At 53.1% G+C, this 19659-nt stretch overlaps 1 protein-coding gene across 6 annotated transcripts in view; it reads right to left on the bottom strand.

The window, feature by feature from the left end:
* Positions 1-19659, bottom strand: part of PAX5 (paired box 5) — a 189302-nt gene that overhangs the window by 115196 nt on the left and 54447 nt on the right. For all 6 annotated transcript variants that reach the window (XM_078061460.1, XM_078061459.1, XM_036100449.2 and 3 more), the window contains exon 6: positions 9737-9912. In XM_078061460.1, coding sequence (XP_077917586.1) covers positions 9737-9912 — 176 coding nt within the window. The remainder of the gene's footprint in view (positions 1-9736; positions 9913-19659) is intronic.

The following is a 19659-nucleotide window of genomic DNA, read 5'->3' on the forward strand; positions in this document are numbered from 1 at the left end:
TTTTATTTCTCAACACAAAATGTTAGAGTTGGAATGGATCTCAAGGATGACCCAGTCTGATCCCCCACCTCAAGTGCAGAAACCATGACCCAGAGAGAAGTGACTAGCCCAAGAGGCATCCCGCAAGCCCAGGGGCCTGTCCCATGCTTTTACACTATGGCAACTTGCTCTCTATTTATCAGAGAGAGAGAGAGCACAAGCAGGGGAAGCTCCCTCAAACATTCCTTGATCTTGCAAAGCAGGCACGATGGTTTTTCTTGGGAAGCCACCCTTCTGCTTGACCCACAGGAAGAGAAAGAATACTCAGAATATTCCATTGTTTAGAAAATATTTTAAAATATTTTAAAAACTGTTCAGGAAGAAATGGGCATCCCAGGCAAGACTCTAAGGAGTAGCATAAGTGAAAAAGGACCCAGCGTCCCTGTAGTTTCACCATTGGGTCACTTTAAGATGATGACAGCTGAAGGATAAGGGAAATACGGCTGGTCTAGAGACACCCAACTCCTCTGGAGATCGAGGGAGCAAGAATTCCAGCATAGTCCTTGCAATTACCTCATTCCGAAGGCAAGATGACATCCAAGTTAAATCTTGCTTGCATCTCAGTGTTCAGGAAGGTGTTTCTACTCCCTCTCCGCATGCTGGGAAGAACTGGGAAGAGAATTCCTGTCCTTCTCCTTGCTCCTACCACCCTCTCCACGCTTATGGCTCCCTCCATGGGAAGAGTCACTCATCAGACTGGTCAAAGCCCAGGACATTCACCAGGTCACCTCCACCGTGCCTTAGGGTCAGAAGTCTTCCTCTGGGGGAGCCTGGGTGGCCCAGTCGGTTAAGCGTCTGACTCTTGGTTTTGGCTCAGGTCGTGATCTCAGGGTCATGAGATCAAGCCCCACATTGGGCTCCGCACTCAGTGCTGAGTATACTTCAGATTCTCTCTCCTTCTCCCTTCTCCCTCTGCCCCTCCCAATCATGCTCTCCCTCTCTCTCTCTAATAAATCTTATAAAAAAAAAAAAAGTCCTCCTCTGTCATCAGGCTTCCAGGTACAACTAGGTCAGAGAGTGCCTGCTTCCCATGAGAATGTCCAGCTGCACCCTCTCAGTTCCATCCTGTCCATCTGCAACTGTGTGGGTAAGCCGTCTGCTTCCTTAATCTCTAAAACATATGCCTCTTCCTTTCTTCAACATCCCCAAGTTCCTGCACACCAAGCCCACATCAGAGAAGTCAAATGCAAAACTACTAACTTCTCCTCATCAGGAGTTGAGTTGATGATGAGGTACATTCTTTTTTTTTTTTTTAAGATTTTATTTATTTACTTGACAGAGAGAGCAAGAGAGCACAAGTAGGGGGAACAGTGGAGGCAGAGGGAGAAGCAGACTCCCCCGCTAAGTGGGGAGCCCAATGCAGGGCTCTATCCCAGGACCCTGGGATCATGACCTGGGATCATGACCTGAGCTGAAGGCAGATGCTTAACCATCTGAGCCATCCAGGCGCCCCTCTTTTTTTTTTTTTTTTAAGATTTTATTTATTTATCAGAGAGAGAGAGAGAGAGCACAAGCAGGGGGAGCGGCAAGCAGAGGGAGAAGCAGGCTCCCCGCTGAGCAAGGAGCCCAATGTGGGGCTCCATCCCAAGACCCTAGGATCATGACCTGGGCTGAAGGCAGACGCTTAACCGACTGAGCCACCCAGGCATCCCATTGAGGTACATTCTTAGAGACCAAATCCTCTGGGTAGGGCCTTTTTCCCTGAGGTACCCTGGGGTGGCAGGAAGTCACAAAGCCCCAAGATAGTAGCACATCTTCCAGGCATCAAACTGGAAAATCTAGGAATGATGCCCCAGAATGTCTGGGATTTTTCTTAGTTTAACTTGGGCTACGAGCAAGGCTGCCTTCTCAAGCCCTGTGGTCAGTCAGAGCAGGCCTGCCCCCGCAGAAATGCACTGTGGAGCATGTGGTCATCACTCTCCCCCGGAAGACGGAGCCTCATGAAGCCTGCCGTCGCTCTTCTGTGCATGTCGCTGAGGACAGGGCCCCCCAGTGGAACCCCAAGTGACAATTTCCTTTCCACTCTGTTAGAAAAGGCGTGGCCCCCTTTGGGGAATTGTCCTATTTTCCCCCTGGTGGACAATGAGAAGCACACAACTGATGGCTTCCCACTTTGCCTGGACCATCAGAAAGCTCAGAATCAAATCTGAGCTCAACTCTAGTAACCTGAGGGCCTGGCTGCTGAGCTGGGGGGCTTGGGGGTAGGTGGGGGGATGCAGGGAAGCAGACAGGAGGGGAGAGAAGCAGTGCATCACGGGCCACAATTCCTGTTCTGGGTTCCAGACTGGAGAGCAGGCCAACCCCACACGGGGCTGACAACTGTCCCGAAGGGTAAGTGACCTCCAGGGGTACAGTGACATGATCTGTACCTTGGCAACAGCCTCCTGTCCCCCAACCCTCCAAGTCTCCCCATAGCAGCAGAATAATCTAATCTGTATTGGATTGGATCCTGATAGTCCCTGGTTTGCAATCTTGCAGAGGCTTCTCCTTGCTCTCAAGACAAAATCCAAGGCCCTGGCCCTAGTCCCCATCTGGCCTCCACCACCCCACCCCTGCACCACAGGCCGCTTTCTGCCGCCCATGCTTACCAGCCTCATGGGGCATCTTGTGGTTCCTGGACCACAGTCTTTCCAGCCTCAAGCCTTTGTATAGGCTGTTCCCTCTGCATGGAACACTATTCCCGCCACACTTCCCCTTCTTGAGCTCAAAGGTGCCTCCTCACAGAGACATTCTCTGACCCCCCATCTAGATGAGGTCCCACTCTTTACCCTTTGATCTTTCTCTTCAGAGCACCCATCACATTCTGTGATGGTTGGTAATGACACACCATTTGTACTGGTATAATCATTTTGTCCACATCTGTCTCCTTTGCTGTAGGGTAAATTCTGGGGAGCACGTTTGTCTCTGTTGCCGCTGTGTCCCCGCACTTAGCACAGTACCTGGCCCAGGGGCGGTGCTCAATGAACACCTGCTGAGTGAAACCACTCAATCAACTAGGAAGTATCTGCCCAGGCAGAGGAAAGGGCACGGACTCCGGAGGACTGTCTACACCCGCAAACAGCAGGGAGTGGAGAATGTGGCTGAGCTACATCATCGGGGCACATTACTTAGTCTCTCTCTGCCTCAGTTTCCTTATCTGCCACATGAAGATCATACTGCAGGCATCCTCTACTTCACAGAGCCATTGTGAGCTAGAGTCCTGTGTAACCCTATGTTGGGGTTTTCAATTAATGATTCCTTTATCTTAAGTTACGCATCACCCCGCCAGCCCCCCTGCAACCTGTGGCACCTGTTGGTAGGATACGGGTCTATTTAATCCTCCTCTCCACGCTCCTTCCCTGAGGAGGCCCTGCGCTCCTGGGCAGAGGAGGTCCAGTACGCTGTGTGAGCAGCAAGGCTGGCGGTGGCCGCCACCACCCAGACTTCTGGCCCTGGCTTCTTCACCAGGAGCCCCCACCCTGCTCTGTGCATGAGGGGAAATGGGGTCATCTCCAGCCTCCCGAGACCTTGCAGCCTCCAGCTCCTTGTGCTCAGGGCCACAGCTCCAGTGACCCTGCCTGGCCCACCCTGGTGAGAGTTCCTGGGGTGGGGGGCAATTTCCCTTGAGTGTCCCTTCCACCCTGCAGCATTAAAGGCCTCCTTTTGTTGCCTCCCCTATTCCTTCCCCTCCTCCCACCAAACCCCTTTTGCTCTTCTTACCTTAGAATTATTCTTTCAGGTTGGAAGAGCCTTACCATTTAGCTAATCAAGTCCTCAGTGGATTAGTAAACTTCTAATACAGCATATATGAATAAGGATAGATTCTACTTACATGCCTCTGGTGACAGGAAGCTCACTATTTAACAAGGAGACCCACTCAGCTGGTTAGAAAGCTTGGACTACTAGGAAGTTCTCTTAGCTTGCCTCCTTCCCTGTTCACATCCCCAAGTCTTCCCTTCTTCAGACCAAACAGCCCTAATTTTTCCAGTTATCCCTCCTAGGAAAGAATTACCAATTGTCTCTTCTAAACACTCTCTACTTCATCTGCAAAGGAGGAGCCTGGCCCTGAGCACAGCCTCGTGAGGGGAGGACCAGGGCGAGCGGAGCAGAAGCAGGTCACAGTAGAACAGCAGAGTCACGGCCCTCAGACTTTTGCTCATCCCTCCACTGGTTCCTGTGGCAGCCCCTCCCAGGTGAGTACACTGACCCCGCAGGTGTGTTCCCAGGAAACTCACCACCTGTACGAATCAGTGGGGCAGCCTGACTGGGCTGCACCTGGGACAGCCCCGGCGGCCACCAGCCTGGACCCTGGAGCCAGGGATCTGGCTTCCAATCTTGGCCCTGCACTCACTGCATACCCGTGTGGAGTCACTGCTGACCTCCCTCAGCCTCAGCCATCCCGCCTACGCAATGGGGCTAGTAGCGCTGCTGTGACTTTGTAATGAGATGGGGCAGAAGGTGCTCCTCAGAACAGAGCCAGGCACGTGGGGAGCAGTGAATACACCGTCGCGACAACAACCACTGTGGCAATGATTAGAACCTGATGCTTTCATGAACTCCCACACGAAGCAAGTCCATGGGGACCGAAGTGTGTCAGGGCAGGCAGGACTCCTGGTGGGCCTGGCCAGGGAAGATTTAGAAACAGACGGAAGGGAAACAGTGAGCAGGAGCTTGGAGTGAGAACAACAACGTGAGGAAAGTCACCGGAACTGCAGTACCTGCCACCCTGCGTGCTCAGGGCCAGCCCCGCTGCTGACGCGCTCAGGCTCGCGCACACACATGCACACACACGCCAGCCCGCCGTCTGTGGCCCCCTCGCACGGAGGAGGAGCCCAGCGCACGAGGGGCAGTGAGAGGTCAGGTCTGGCCACAGCCAGAGCATCCTGGGGGCCAGCAGAGGGACGTGGGGCGGTGGTGAAGGGTCGTGAAGGGGATGAAGGGCTGGGCCTGGGGTCTCAAGTGGGGGAAACCGTGAGGGGCTCTTAAGTGAGGATGGGCTTCGGGAAGAGAGATCCAACAGGAGCAGTAGGGACCAGGGCAAAAAGCAGGAGGCCCCGGGAAGGTAGCTTCCAAGTGAGCAGAGCGGTTCCAGGCCACAGACACAGGGCTCTTCGGGGCACAGCGCCCCCAAAGCAAAGTCAGACTTCCTCACCTCCACATTCCTCTGGGGTCTGCTCACCCCCTACTTCTCCAGCCCCACTGTCCCTGTCTGCCTTTCACTCCTCCTACATCCCATCCGCCCAGACTGGCTCCCAGTTCCCTGCCATACCTTTGCCCACATCGTTCCTTCCACCCAGAATGCCCCTCCAGCCAGTTCCACCATCTCCACAGATCTGGATTCTGCTCATCCCTCAAGATACAGCACGAATGGCACCTCCTCCAGGAAGCCTTCCCCCTTCCTCAGCCTACCTCACACTTGTCTCTCCACTCCCTCCTCTTCCTGCCCCACCTCCTTCTGGTGGGCCCAGACCCACTACAGAGGAAAATGAGCTCCTTGAAGCAAGGAAGCATGCCCCGCACCTCATCTTTTTCCCCACCATCCCAGACATTTTTCTGACTCAGGTAGGTGTTCAGACCATCCCCGATGACCAAGCTCAATTATGCTCAAAAACAGAAACCAGTCCCTTCCCAGGAGTAGGACACCCACGGGCATAGGCCATGCTCGGCCCAGGCCCACCAGCCTGGAGAGATGCCACCATTCAGAGGGCAAAGCAGCACAAGCAAGGGGGAGGCATTTCTGGTGGCTTTCTCTTTTAGACAAGGGACAAGCCTTCTCCCGGTTTAACCCCCCATGACCTTTGAACTTCCCGGGAGGTCAGCAGCACGTCCCCTTCCCCAGCTGTCTTTCTGTCTCTGGCCCGATGGGAGGGAGGGCCCTGGGCCGGTTCCATTTTGCGCCCGTATTGATCTGTTGGCAGCAATGGGCTGGATAATTAGCCAGGAATTAGGGTTTCTATTACAGCCAGGAGGCTGCTCCAGCTGATTTATCACCTGAATAATTTACTGTGATTGAAAGGAAATTAAAATGAACTCCATTTGACAACTGTGAGCTTTTATGGGCTTTAGTGAAGGCTCAAAAGCCAGATTAATAGCCTGGTGTTGGTTAATAGTCTGCCGAGAGTAAATACGGCAGGCTGTGCTCCCTCGGCCTTCCTGCCGAGGCCGGAGGAGGGAGCGGCATCCGCGAGGGGCAGTGCTCGGGCGACAGCGACAGCGACAGCGTCACCGCGAGTTTTACTCAGAGTCCACCGCTCGGAACACGCACGCCACCAGCACTGTTTCTTTTTTCTTTTTTCCCCTTCTCCTTCAGGGTGATGCTTACTCTCTCCACATGGAGGGAAAACAGAATTGCTTTTTCAATAACCACGTTGAGAAGGAAGTGTTTCTTTGCTCCGGAAGTGTGTATGCAGGACACCCGGGGCCAAGGGTGTACTAAGTGTGCATATAAAAGCAAGAAGCCCGGCCTATCCACCCAGCGTGCAGATCTTGGTGGGAAGAGCGGCAAGGTGGGGTGGGTGTGACTGGCAGGACCCCCACCTGGCCCCGAAGAGGAATGTTCTTCCCGCCAGTGGGTGGGCTGGGTAACTGAGGGGGATTTGACCACCGAGCCCATGGCGAAACTCTGAGGATTCTGGAATAACAGACTCTGGCTGCAGAAGGCCAGTTCTGAGAACCAGCCAGTTAGAAAATGCTCCTGGAATCTTTCGGGGATAAGGAGGCCCGTGCAACCATCCAGCACAAGATGAGAACAGAAGACCTTAAAATCAAATTCCAGCTCTGCGGCCTCCACAAAGTCCTGGAAGCTCCCTGGGCTGAACGTGGGGGGGAATAATCTGGGGGAAAAAATGTTCCAGTCTGTAAAATGGGGCTCTACCAATCTTACCCACACTGTTTAGTGGGCATTTCAATCGCGAGTCGAAGGAGGAGAGCATGGATGTGAAAGCCCTTTGGACACTGCCCTGTGCCACGCATGGGTGAGGAAGACCACTGCTGTCGAGCAGCTGCTGTGCAAAATCCCAGTTCCTGCCGCCACAGGTGTGGAAACTGAGGTCCAGAGAAAAAGCATCCCGCCCAACAGGCCAGAGCCGGGACTCAGTTTGACTCAAGTCAAACTCCCTCAACCCCAAGGCCAGGAAAAGCCCTTTCTTCCCCACAGGCTGCTCAGTGAAACTGACAGCAAGACCCCACCAAGGCCACTAGACCATGGAGACCCAGGTCTGCTCACATATGGAAGAGATGCCCCCCTTGGCTGCCAGAGCTCTAGGCCCTCTTCTGGGTGCCATCACCAGGCCATGTTGCTCCGGGGCTCACCAGGCCAGGCGGAGAGTGGGCTCATACCCTTGACATGCACCCCTTCCCGGGCTGTGGCCCCTTGCTTTGGCTGTCATTTGTCCAGTGACTGGGAACCGGGAGCGAGGTATGTCATTCATAGTCCAGTGCCTGTGTGTGTGCCTGGCAGCCCCGCGGCCTCACCTTCCATCTCTCCTCATTACGGCCCATTACGGGGAGGTGAAGCAGATTAACCAGAAAGCACTGAGTCAGTCATTACCCCGCCACACGCTCGCCCGCAGGCCCCGCCTCGGAGCCCACACAGACACAGGCCCGCGGTCGCGTCCGCGCCGTTCTGAAGGACACTGCACAGCAAGACTGCTAGGAACGGGGCCCTTGCAGGGTTTGTAATGCAGGTGTCCTCCCCGCCGGGCCCCATCTCTACATGAGCCTATCAGACCTGTCCCCCAACGTTGCCTCCTCTGTAACACCTCCCCCCACCCACCCCATGCTCCCAATGGAGGCAGCCTCCCCACTCACCAGGGAGCACAGAACCTTCTCCGTCGCCTTGCAGGTTCTGAATCCACGTCATGTTGCCCCTGGGAGACTGTGGGCAGACGGAGCTGACGCCTGACTCCTCCCTCCCCACCTTGGGTGCCTGGGACTGTGCCAGCCTCAGAGCCCGCACACAAGAAGTATGTGGGATAAACGAGCATATGAATGCCTGAGCGAGTGAGTAAATACACGGATGGCTTCTGGACTTCTACCAATTATGAAGCCCAAATTTCCTGGTCATTCCAAGTTAAATGAAATATGATGCAGATCTGAGTTTCCATGAGAATCACGTGAAACACGGAGGGAAACCCAGTCTCTAACACTGAACAGCTGCATCAAGCTAACAGGAGCTTAACACAAGCACCGGAGGCTTCCTGCGGTAGAGGCCAGGCTGAGTGCAGAGGCCTGAGCCCTCACTCTTCACCACTCACTTGTGGGGTGACCTCTGACAAACCCTGTCCCCTCTCGGGGACTCTACAAGATGAGGGGGCTGAAAGCTTGCCTCTGCAGTCTCTGCTAGCTCTAAAATCATGTGACCTTGTCAATGGTTAAAAGATAAATTTTCTCCCCGATTCTGGAGGGAAAGGTAGGCCACATCCAAGGAAGTCTCCTTTTCTTTCTCCTCCTGCGTCAGATGGAATGTGGCTTCGGCCATTACTCAGAAAGGCTGTTTGTGATGGAAACAGACTGTTTTCCTGAAAGCTCAAGATCTAGAGTGTGTGGGATCAGCTCCATCCAGCACATAGGACCACCTTGTTACCGGACGAGATTTCACTTGTAGGAGAAAGACCAAAGTCTTAACCATAGTCTACAAGACCTGGCCCATCTCCCCAACATCACTGTCCCCTCTCCCCACGTCCCTGTGCCCTGAGGCCGAGCCATGCTGGCTCTCTTGGCTCTCCTTCCATTCTTCCCTCTTGCCATGCCCCCTCTTACCTCAGGATCTCGCACTTGCTATTCTCTCTGTCAGGCCCACTCCTCCCCACCTCCACATCCCTTCTCCTGGTTCTGCCCTACACCTCAGGGCTCAACATAAATGCATTCCTCCCAGGAGGCCATTGTGGCCTCCAGGCTGGCTCAGCCTCTGCTTTATTCTTTCAGAGAACCTCAGACATCCCCACCTCAGCACCTAGGACATCTGTAATCCATGACCTTTCGGGTTATTCTTACTGATTGTGGTTCTTCCACATACCTGTAGGCTCCCTGAGGGCAGGTCCAAGCCTATCTTGTTCACTGAAGTACCTAGTGCCTGGCTCCATGCTTTGCACATAGGTGATACTCCTCAATGTTTGTTAAGTGAATACATGACTTGCTGTGTGGCCTCAGGCAAGTCTCTCTGCCTCTCTGGGCCTGAGCTTCCCCATCTGAAAACAAAGTGGCTAGATGGTCTGAGAAAGCCCTCACAGGAACTGCTCAGACAGCCAGACTGTCATAAGATGGTGGCCCTTGAGGCTTTGCTCAGTCCTTACTACTCAACATCCCCCCTGGCATCTTTCCCCTCCACGGGAGCTTGTGCAGACAGCCTACATGGCTTTGAATGGTTCTGTGGGAAAACTTCAGAAGTGCCATCTAATGAGCATGTAGAGGAAGCTCAGCGAGGACACCATTCAGCAATGGCAGAGCAGCCCGACCAGTCATGCCACCGCCCCCACCCCCACCCCACCAGGCTGGCCGGGGAGACAGAAGCACCGAGGCAAGAAGCCACCAGAACCCCAGACAAGTCCTCCTGATCCTGTGGGAGGCTGCAACTATCCAAGTTTGGCCGAGAACAACGAGAAGCCTGCCTCGGAGTAAAACCTGGCATCCTCGCCCACACCCCGCCAACCGCCTGGGGAGGGCAAGCCAAGCCTGCGTCCGGCCGGAGGTCCGGCGGGCAGTGAGTCGTGGGGCATACCTGCTCGGGCTTGATGGGCTCTGTGGTGGTGAAGATGTCCGAGTAGTGCTGCCTCTCAAACACGCGGTCCAGCACCTCCAGCTGCTGCTGCGTGAACAGGTCTCCCCGCATCTGCTTCCGGAGGAAATCTCTGCCTGGCAGTGAGTGACCGTTGGGCACTGGAGATTCCTGAATACCTTGGATGAGCAGGAGACACGAAGGGGGAGTGCAGGTTACATGAGGTGCTGAAGAAAGGCATGTCCGACAGTGAGACTGGGAAGAGGGCCTGAGAAACCCCCACACGCACCTCCTCCCCTGACAGGAGAGGAAACAGACAGGGACTCAGCCAAGGGGCTCCTCAGCCAAGGGCACCCTGCCAGTCAGTGCGGAGCCAGCCTCCCAGAGCCATGTGCCAGGCACCATACCAAGCCCTTTTTACATGCGTCATCTCGTCCGAAACTCACAATGGCCCCACAGTAGATAACATGTCCCCCATTTTGCAGATGAGAAAATTGAGGCCTGAGAGGTCAAGTAATTTGCCTGAGGATTGGAGCTCAGGTTGACCGGGAGTCTTTTTTAAAAGATCTATTTATTTATTTGAGAGAGAGAGAAAGAGAGTGCATGGCGGGGGGAGGGGGGGCAACAAAGGGAGAAGGAGAAGCAGACTCCCCGCTCAGCGCGGAGCCCGACTCAGGGCTCGATCCCATGACCCTGAGATCATGACCTGAGCCGAAATCAAGAGTTGGACGCTGAACCGGCCAAGCTGCCCAGGCGCCTCCCTGAGTGGGAGTCTTAATCACCAGGGGCTACTGCCTCTTCTAGACTGAAGCTCCCCACCCCTTGAAGGTACAGTTTCGTCCCAGAGCTGATGCCCTCACCCAGGACGTTCGCCACCACACCACGTGACCAGTCAGTAAAGCACTGTGCCGGGACAGCTGTAGAGAAATAGCTTTCACACAATTCTGGTGGGAGCCCATTGGTCACACACCCATGATAGACAATTTGACAAAAGCTATCAAAATCACAAATGCACATTTCCTTTGATAAAGCAGCTGCACCTCTGGAAATGTATTTTACCACTGGACTCACACATATGGGAAGTGATCTATGGACAAGGTTCTAGTAGCAAAAGACTGGAAACAACACAAGAATTGATTTGTAGGGGCTGGCCAAATAAGTTATGGTGTGCTCGCACGGTGGAATACGGGGCGACTACATAAAGGAACAAGGACTCCCGCTGTGAGCCGATATGGAAAGATCTTCGGGATACACCGTCACATGAAAAATAAACCAGCTACAGCACAACATGGATAACGTATAACCTCCTGTGTAAGAAAAGGGAAGAAAATAAGACTTTATGTTCCTTTTGTATATATATTGCCAAAGGAACTCTGGAAGGCACCATGAGAAACATCGAAAGCGTTCATTCTTCCTTTCCCGGAGGCAGGAGGTGAAGGGAGGGACACTCCCCATAGCATGCTTTTTGTTTTGTCTTACTGCAGAACTTTCAATGTACTACTGCCTACCCAAAAACATGAATTATCAAGAAACTACAGGATTAAATTCTCTCTGTGTTCTGTATTGTTAGCTCTTCACACTGTTACAGGCTCTGGGGATGATGCTTACATTTCAAAGAAAATATTATGAGTTACCAATAAAAAAGAAAATTGCAGGGGGGGAGGGGGCGGCGTCTGGGTGGCTCAGCCGGTTAAGCGTCTGCCTTTGGCTCAGGTCATGATCCCAGGTCCTGGGATGGAGCTCCCTGAGCAGGGAGGAAGTCTGCTTCTCCCTCCCCCTGCTCATGTGTGCTCTCTCTCGCTCTCTCGCTCTCTCTCTCTCTCTCCCCCTCTCAAATAAATAAATAAAATCTTAAAAAAAAAAAAAAAAGAAAATGGGATGAAATATTTTTGGTGAGCCTTGAGTTTGAACCATTCAAAATGAAAGACAGCAAGGAGGGAAAAGTTTCCAGCAAGGAAATGGCCTCCAGGGCTCTCATTCCGAGGGGCCCTCTAGGACCCAGCTGTTCATGCAGGGCTGACCTCTAGGACCCAGGTACTCATGCAGGTCTGACCACAGACACTGCTGGAACCCAGGCCTCTGCCTTGGCCATTGGGAAGCCCCAGGGGAGACCAGCACTCATCAGACCTCTCCCTGGCAGGTGCCCTCACACAAGCCTTGCCCAAGTCTCCCCCACGTCCCACTCTGCCAGCACATGCCGCCCTAGACCTCATCTATCATGTCATGTGAGGAAGGAGGCCAAACCAAGTAGCTTGAAGCAGTGGGGTGCTGTGTCACTGAGATGCTGCCAAAAGTGGGTGTTTCCCCAACTGTCCTATCTGGGGGCAGATGCAATGCAGGGTCTGACATTTGAGCAAAGACATCAGCTGTGGGTGTTCCCATGAATACTGGCCTTCTAGAGTCCTCCATGGAGGCTGACAGCTCCGAGCACCCCAGGATCTCTATAGGAAGGGCCTTCAGAGGCAGCTCATAAAACCCCCTGAGAAAACAGATCGCACTTCCATGTTGACCCAAGAGGATTCCATAGTCTAGGCTACAGCCTGAATGACTAGATACCCCAACATGTGGGCCACGATGGACGCTGGCCTCGCTGGCTGATGTCCTCCAGCCTAGAGTTTGGGCCCCTCCTCTGGCTACCTATGACATGAGTCTTCCACAAGACTGGTCCCTGTTCCTGCCCATGGAACATCATCCTCAGAGTTATTTTACCATCATGGCCTATCCCCGTGGGGACCATACCTACAAGGGCATCGAGACTAGCAGAATGTGGGAGCTCAGAACCCTGTCCATGCTCTCCCATTGGTTGGCATCTGCCAAATGACCCCATTATCAAAGGTACACACACACAGGAGGACACTCATCTTGCTCCTCCTCAGCTATTGCTCTGGCCTGTCATCCTGGCCCCAGTCACTCCTACTGAAGTATGACCTTGCCCTCGGTTCCCGGTGCTCCCATCGAGTTTCTCCCTGTCATAGACCACATCCGCTCTTAAAAGACTTCTCTCTGTCCACCAACTTCACTTATACTCCCCAGCCCCATCCTGCCAGCCAGGCCCCAAACTCCTAATGAAGGCTCCTTTCTGTCAGCCAGTCCCTGATGACTCCCACCAAGGTTTCACTCTGCCCCCAGTTGGGCAGTGCCCACCTCTTCCCTCCCACTCAGGCTGCTCCATCAGACACACTGGCCAGGCCATCCTCCCCCAGATGTCTTCAGGCTCGATCCCTCCCCCATGGGATTCACAGAACTGGGCTCTTTGCACAGCTCAGAGTTCTAGAAGGGCAGAGCTTCACCCCCACTGAGGAAGCTGACGGTGGCTCTGCTGAGGGCTCCTGTGGGCAAGGTCACCATCTGGTCACTGAGTAAAGGCTCAGGGCCCATGGCCAACTCAAGTGTCTGCACCGGGGGTCCTTGGAAGCCTAGCTCCTGAGGACAGGTTCACGTTCTCCAAGCACAGACAGCCCTGCGGGGATCCAAGCCATCTTTTAGGAAGAAGACTTGCTGCATCCTTCTTTGGCTTTCTCAAAGTCAACCACAACACCCATGGGCCAAGTCTGGGAGAGGGTCCAGGCTGTCTTGGTGACCCAGAAACTCCTAGTGGAGGACGGCGAGCTGGAAAGAGCCACCTCCCCGGGTGTGTGCCCTGACCTATGATCCCTCCCACTGTCCCTGCCCCTCCAGCAACCCCCTTGCTTTCTCCATCGGGGAGGGAGGTGAGGTAGATCTACCTTGTCACTCTCACCGATGCCTGACGTTGGTCATTTCCTGAGGAGGCTGGGACACTTCTACCTATATAATCACTCATTGAACAAATACGGATGAAGTGTTTACTCTGTACCAGGTGATGTTTGGAAAAAAACAACAGAGGATACAGTGATGACTAAGACAGACCCCGCTTTCCAAACTAGAAAGGGCAGCTCACTTTGGTCGATACTCACACAGACATATGGCTACAAACTGTGATTACTGCCAAGTAGAAAAAGTGTCTAGAAATATATGCACAGGACTATGGAGAATGAGGAAGAGCTGTGACCGCACAGGGAGGAGTCAAGGAAGTCTTCCACGGGAAAATCATGCTTGAACGGAGAGTGGAGGACAAAGGGTCAGCTGGGCAAAGAGGGTGGGGGTGAGGGGGGCGTGCCAGGCAGAGGAGGCCCCCTACAAAGGCTTAGACATGAGAAGGAGACGAAAGGCACCGGATGGTGAGGGGAAGAGACCCCAGGGGACTGCGGAGAGGCAGGTGGGGGATGGCCAGGCAGCCCCGGAGCCCACAGAAGGCCACGGGGAGGACCTGAGTCCTGTCAGGGGAGCACTGCAGGGCCACGGGAGGGGCTGGGGAGCAATCACCCTCCCCATTTCTCAGTCCTGGTACCTGAACTGCCCGTTCCTTTAGGTTAGGCTGTGCCTTTGAAGCCCTGCTCCCAAGCCTCATCCTTTGGCAAGACTCAGGGCTGGCAAGGTGAAGTTTGCACTAGTGGGCATCTGAATGTGATGCGTAGAGTCAGGCAGTCACCCACAGGTCATCCACCGGCCGCTACAGAAGGGAAGCCATTCCCCGTGCACATGCGCACTGTTGCCAGGACAGACGCAGCCTGTGAGCACACGTGCCTCCTCCGCCAGGGTGCCTCCCTTTCTGTGCCAGCTGCTTCATCTCCTACTCTTTGGGCTCTGACCACTTTCTCCCTTTTCTTAGGAGTCAAGCCCACTGGGCCCCTCACTCTGACACTGCACTATTAGCTACCTCAGGGGGAAGCCACAGTTAATTCATCTCTGTCTCCTCCATGGGGAATATTTGTGGAATAAATGAACAAGTCAGTAATACCTGTGATGACCACCTTCATTCCGCAGGTCTGGTCTGCAAATGCCAGCATCCCTCCATCTGACCTCATTCATTCCATCATTCATTCTTCTCTCTCTCTTTTTTTTTTAAGATTATTTATTTATTTATTTGAGAGAGAGAGAGAGCATGAGAGTGGGGAGGGTCAGAGGGAGAAGCGATGCAGGACTCGATCCTGGGACTCCAGGATCATGACCTGAGCCGAAGGCAATTGCTTAACCAACTGAGCCACCCAGGCGCCCTCTCTCTCTCTTTTTAAAAGATTGTATTTATTTATTTGAGAGAGACAGCAAGAGAGCACAAGTGGGAAGGAGAGGGAGAATCAGGCTCCCCTCAGAGCACGGAGCCCAATACGGGGCTTGATCCCAGGACCCCAGGATCATGACCTGAGCTGAAGGCAGATGCTTAACCGACTGAGCCACCCAGGTGCCCTCTCTCTCTCTTTTTAAAGATTTTATTTATTTATTTGAGAGAGAGACAGAGAGAGACAGCAAGAGAGCACAAGTGGGAAGGAGAGGGAGAAGCAGGCTCCCCTTGGAGCAGGGAGCCCGATACGGGGCTTGATCCCAGGACCCCGGGATCATGACCTGAGCCGAAGGCAGACGCTTAACCGACTGAGCCACCCAGACACCCCCATTCACTCTTCCCTTAACCAACCTTAGTGAGCAGGTGCCACGCTAATGCTGGCATTGGCGATGGACAAGAGCTGGCCCAGCCCTGCCCTCATGGACTTCTATTCAGTGAAGGAGGCAAATGTTAATTGAAAAATAATCAGACCAGAAAAGGCACACATGTCAACCAGGATGAAACCTCCGACAAGTGGCACCTGGGTGGCTCAGTCGCTTGAGTGGCTGCCTTCGGCTCAGGTCATGATCCCAGGGTCCTGGGATCGAGCCCCACATCGGGCTCCCTGCTCGGCGGGAAGCCTGCTTCTCCCTCTCCCACTCTCCCTGCTTGTGTTCCCTCTCTTGCTGTCTCTCTCTCTCTGTCAAATAAATAAATAAAATCTTTAAGAAAAAAAAACCTCTGACAAAAAGAGGCCTAATTCTTAGGCCAGGGACACAGACAACCTGCCTCTGGGTACCACACATAGTGGGTGCACAGCAAGTGTGAGCCAAACAAACCAATTATATGCTCGGATACAGCTACAAAAATGAATACCCGAAAACCATCCCTGGCACAAGGGCAGGTCTGAACCTCCAAGTCTCCTGTGGAAGTTTCTGTAGCATTTCTCATCTGTGTTGCAAAGATGCCATCTGATTTCATTGGGGAACGTGGTCTTGGAGACAAGCTACAGAAACGCTCGGACCCATTTTATCCCAGGGAGGAAAATCTGAACTTGCAATGTGAATGGTATGCTTAAATATATGGACAGACATGAGCCAAAGTACAAAGGTATACGGGGGGCATGGTATCTTTAAATCTTTTTTTCTACTCCAAATCAAATAATATGTAATAGACCCAGTGCTGGGCTTAGTCAACCATGGCTCGTAGAATTAACATTCTGGAAGCTAGCTTCAGGGGAGCAAGGGGCAGGAAGCCCCGTCTCGGAGAGCAAAGAAATGCTGGCTTTAAATTTCAGGTTAAACCAATGTTATTCACAACCCGGCTTTGAAGCTAAAAGCTTTACACACTTGGGTCTGGTCACGCAAAGGGGGAGGAAGCAAAATAGCCTCAGATTCCCATCTGTCAAGAGAAAGCTGTCTCTTGTGTGTCTTCAAAGATCATAAACCCATTGCATTTTCTTCAGAGCACAGCAGATTCAGGTTTGCATTTTTCTTGAAGGGTTCTGGTTTGTTTCTTTAAAAATTGTCATGTACTGGGGCGCCTGGGTGGCTCAGATGGTTAAGCATCTGCCTTTGGCTCAGGTCATGATCCCAGGGTCCTGGGATCAAGCCCTGCATAGGGCTCCTGGCTCGGTGGGGAGCCTGCTTCTCCCTCTCCCTCTGCCTCTCCCTCGCTCACGCTCTCTCTCTCTATCTCTCTGTCTCAAATGAGTAAATAAAATCTTTAAAAAAAATAAATAAATAAAAATAAAAATAATTGTCATGTACTTTATGTCTGCAGATGCTCACTGGGAGGGAAAAAAAATAAATACAAACAGGAATCTCCATAATCCTTTCTGGTATCGTGGCCTTTGGGACGCAACCCTAGCCAAAGGTTGTTCCAGGAAGGGAGCCTGGGGCCACTGGGTCAGTCTTCAGCCTTTCTCGGGTCCATTTCTCTCCAGAACCCAGCCAAAGCCAGAGCCCTTACAGAAACCCCTCCATCCTTCCAGATGCTCCCCTGCATGGCAGGGCGGTGGCAGGGCCCCGTGGGAAAGGGGTTGAGAGCCCGCAGACCTGGGTTCTAGCTCCAGCTCTGCCCTCACGCGCTGTGTGAGCCCTCTCTGGGCCTCAGGGGCCCTATCACCCACCACAGAGGCTGAGTCAGTCATTTCTAACCATTTTTTCCTCCAAAATCCACCTAGATTTTGTCTATTAAATAGTATTACATGAGCATTAACTTATTTTCCCATTTTGGTTGTTCTATACAGTCTTTGTAGGGCAGACCCCCCCCTTGCAATATCCATTCCACCCCTAAACAGTTGCCCGAGCCTACCCGGGGGACCCTATTCTCTTTGCCAATACTTGGTTTAGGAACAGACATGTGGGTAGTGGGGGGTTGCTGGGGGCTTCTGGGAGGAAGTCAGAGAGGAAGAAATCTCATTCTTCTTCACTAGGATACATTTACCCTTAATCTTTTTGAATTTGTGAGAAGTCCCAGATCCCATTACTGCTTTATGCACTGCAATGCCCCCCCGCCTTACCCTAGGGTCCGAGGTCTGCTCCTGATCTGGCCTGCAGGGCTCCACGTAGTGACACCCAGCCAGGCTGCTGCCTCTCAGCCCGGTTCTCTGACACCCACCGTGCCCCCAGTCCTGCCTCCCCCAGTGAAGACGCGGCACAGCTGGGTCTTGGCACGTCAGACTCCAGAGGTCGAGTAACTGAGGTTGCTCAGCTGGGGTGTGTGCCTAGGCCTGGTGCCTGCAGTGTTCTCTCCACTCCCCTTCACCCTTCAGGTCAGCCGCTAAAACTAACACCCTCCGTTTCCTCATCTGTAAACGGGGACCGTGGTCTGCCGGACAATCCCTGGGGCTTTTGTAAGATTTAATGAGATCATCCCCGTAACGTGCCTGGTCAAAGTTAGTGTCCAACCCACATTAGCTGCCATCACCATCGCTTTCACCACGAAAACCCCTCCAAGGCTTCCTCAAGAAGCCCCAGCCTTCCGGGCCTCCATGGTCTGCCCCTGCAGTCAGAGTCACCCCCCAGTCATCCCACAACACCATCCCAGCAGGCTACTTACTCCTCATTCCTCATCCCCCTGCTGGCTTGCCTTCACCCCTGCCCATCAAAGCTCAGCCTAGAAACCACCTCGTCTCTGAAGCCTGCCTCTAAATCCACACGCTAAACGAACGGCCCTTTCTGCTGGGTCTCTTCAGCAAGCTGCCCTGGCCACCACTATGGCCTGGATTTTACTCCTTACAAGCCATCCTGTCACATCCGTCCCCATTTTCCAGCTGAGGGTCGTGGCAAAGGTAAGAAGTAACGTGTTCGAGGCCACAGCAAATACCTGCATGCGTCTCACCATGTCTTAGAGTAAAGCTAGGCCCTGGGGTGGATGGGGCGCACACAACAGGGAAGCCTGGGCACCCCGAACGCTGGCAGGCTCAGGGCCAAATCCCCACTGTCTCTTACGAGCTTCTTGAGCTTATATTTGAGATACTCCTTTAACCTCTTGAATCCTCATTTTTGTCATCTGTAAAATAGGACCATCATGAGACCCGGGGCTGATGAAAGAATGCAAGGAGAATACACGTGAAATGACCCAAAGATGACTAACAGGGAGGGGGCCCTGCAGAAGGGCCCATCCAAGCCAGACCCCAGATACGCAGAGGAGACAAGGCATGGAGATAAAGGGGATAGGCTTCTGGGCACAGACAAGATTCAGCCAGCAACATTTCTAGAGCATCTACTGTGAGCCAGGCCCTGGGTGGGCACCACGGTGGCAGGGCTGGAAATGTCCCGTGGCAGCCCTGAAACAAAATTGATGTTCTGGGTGATTGTAAAAATCCCAGCTTAAACTGGGCCGAGAAAAATCAAAGTTGCGTGCAGGAAATTCCACTGGAACTACCATTATTCAGCCATTAGTCTCACTCAATCTTTCTTCTCAGAGAAGAAAAACGCAAAATTGTCAAATTGCCAAATACGTTCAGGTTCGACCAGAGTGAATCAGATTGTGCCGTGTGTTACCCAATGAGTCATACGCTGTCAGTGAAGGAAAGGCCCCAAGGGACTGATGATTCCACACTCCGGGATGGCAAAGGGATTTGTCCAGGGCCACTGGTCAGGTCCAAAGTGAGCTGAGCCTGGGAACACACGAGGCCCCTGATGCCCACTCCAAGCCTTGTGGATCCATTCATTCCTGAGCAATGTGCACTGAACTCCTGCTGGCTGTCTGGCCCTGTGAGTGGCACCTGAACCAGAGAGGGGTCTAAATTCTAGCCCCTGCCCTTGAGTGGAGGACGTAGAGAAGTGAATAATTCCAATGCGGTAAGGTAAGTGCGAGGAGCCTGAGAAGTGGAGGCAGCTCCAGGAGCCAAAGGATGGTAGCCGACCCTTATACAGAGCTTACTCTGTGCCAGGCACTATTCTAAGCACCGTATCTACTTAATCCTCATAACAATCCCATAATGTCAGGTCTGTGATTGCCCCTCCCATTTTACAGATGAGGAAACTCAGGCACAGGGAGCTTAAGTAACTTGCCCATGGTCACACAGCTAAGAGACTGAAGAGCTAGGATCCAGACCAAGCAGTCTGACTCCAGAGTCTGCTCCTAACCCTATACTAAATCGCTCCACTTAACCCAGGCTGGGGGCAGGGGTGATCCAAAAAGGCCACCTGGAAAAAATGAAGCCCAAGACTTAAGATTGAGTAGGAAGGAGTGAGCCAAAGAAAGAGGCAGGGAGAGGAAGTGCATTCCGACTAGAGGGAACAGCATACGCAAAGGCCCAGAGGCAGGTGAAAATGTGGTGCTTGGGGAATGGCTA

Source organism: Halichoerus grypus, chromosome 14 (genome assembly GCF_964656455.1).
Source record: "Halichoerus grypus chromosome 14, mHalGry1.hap1.1, whole genome shotgun sequence".
NCBI lineage: Eukaryota > Metazoa > Chordata > Mammalia > Carnivora > Phocidae > Halichoerus > Halichoerus grypus.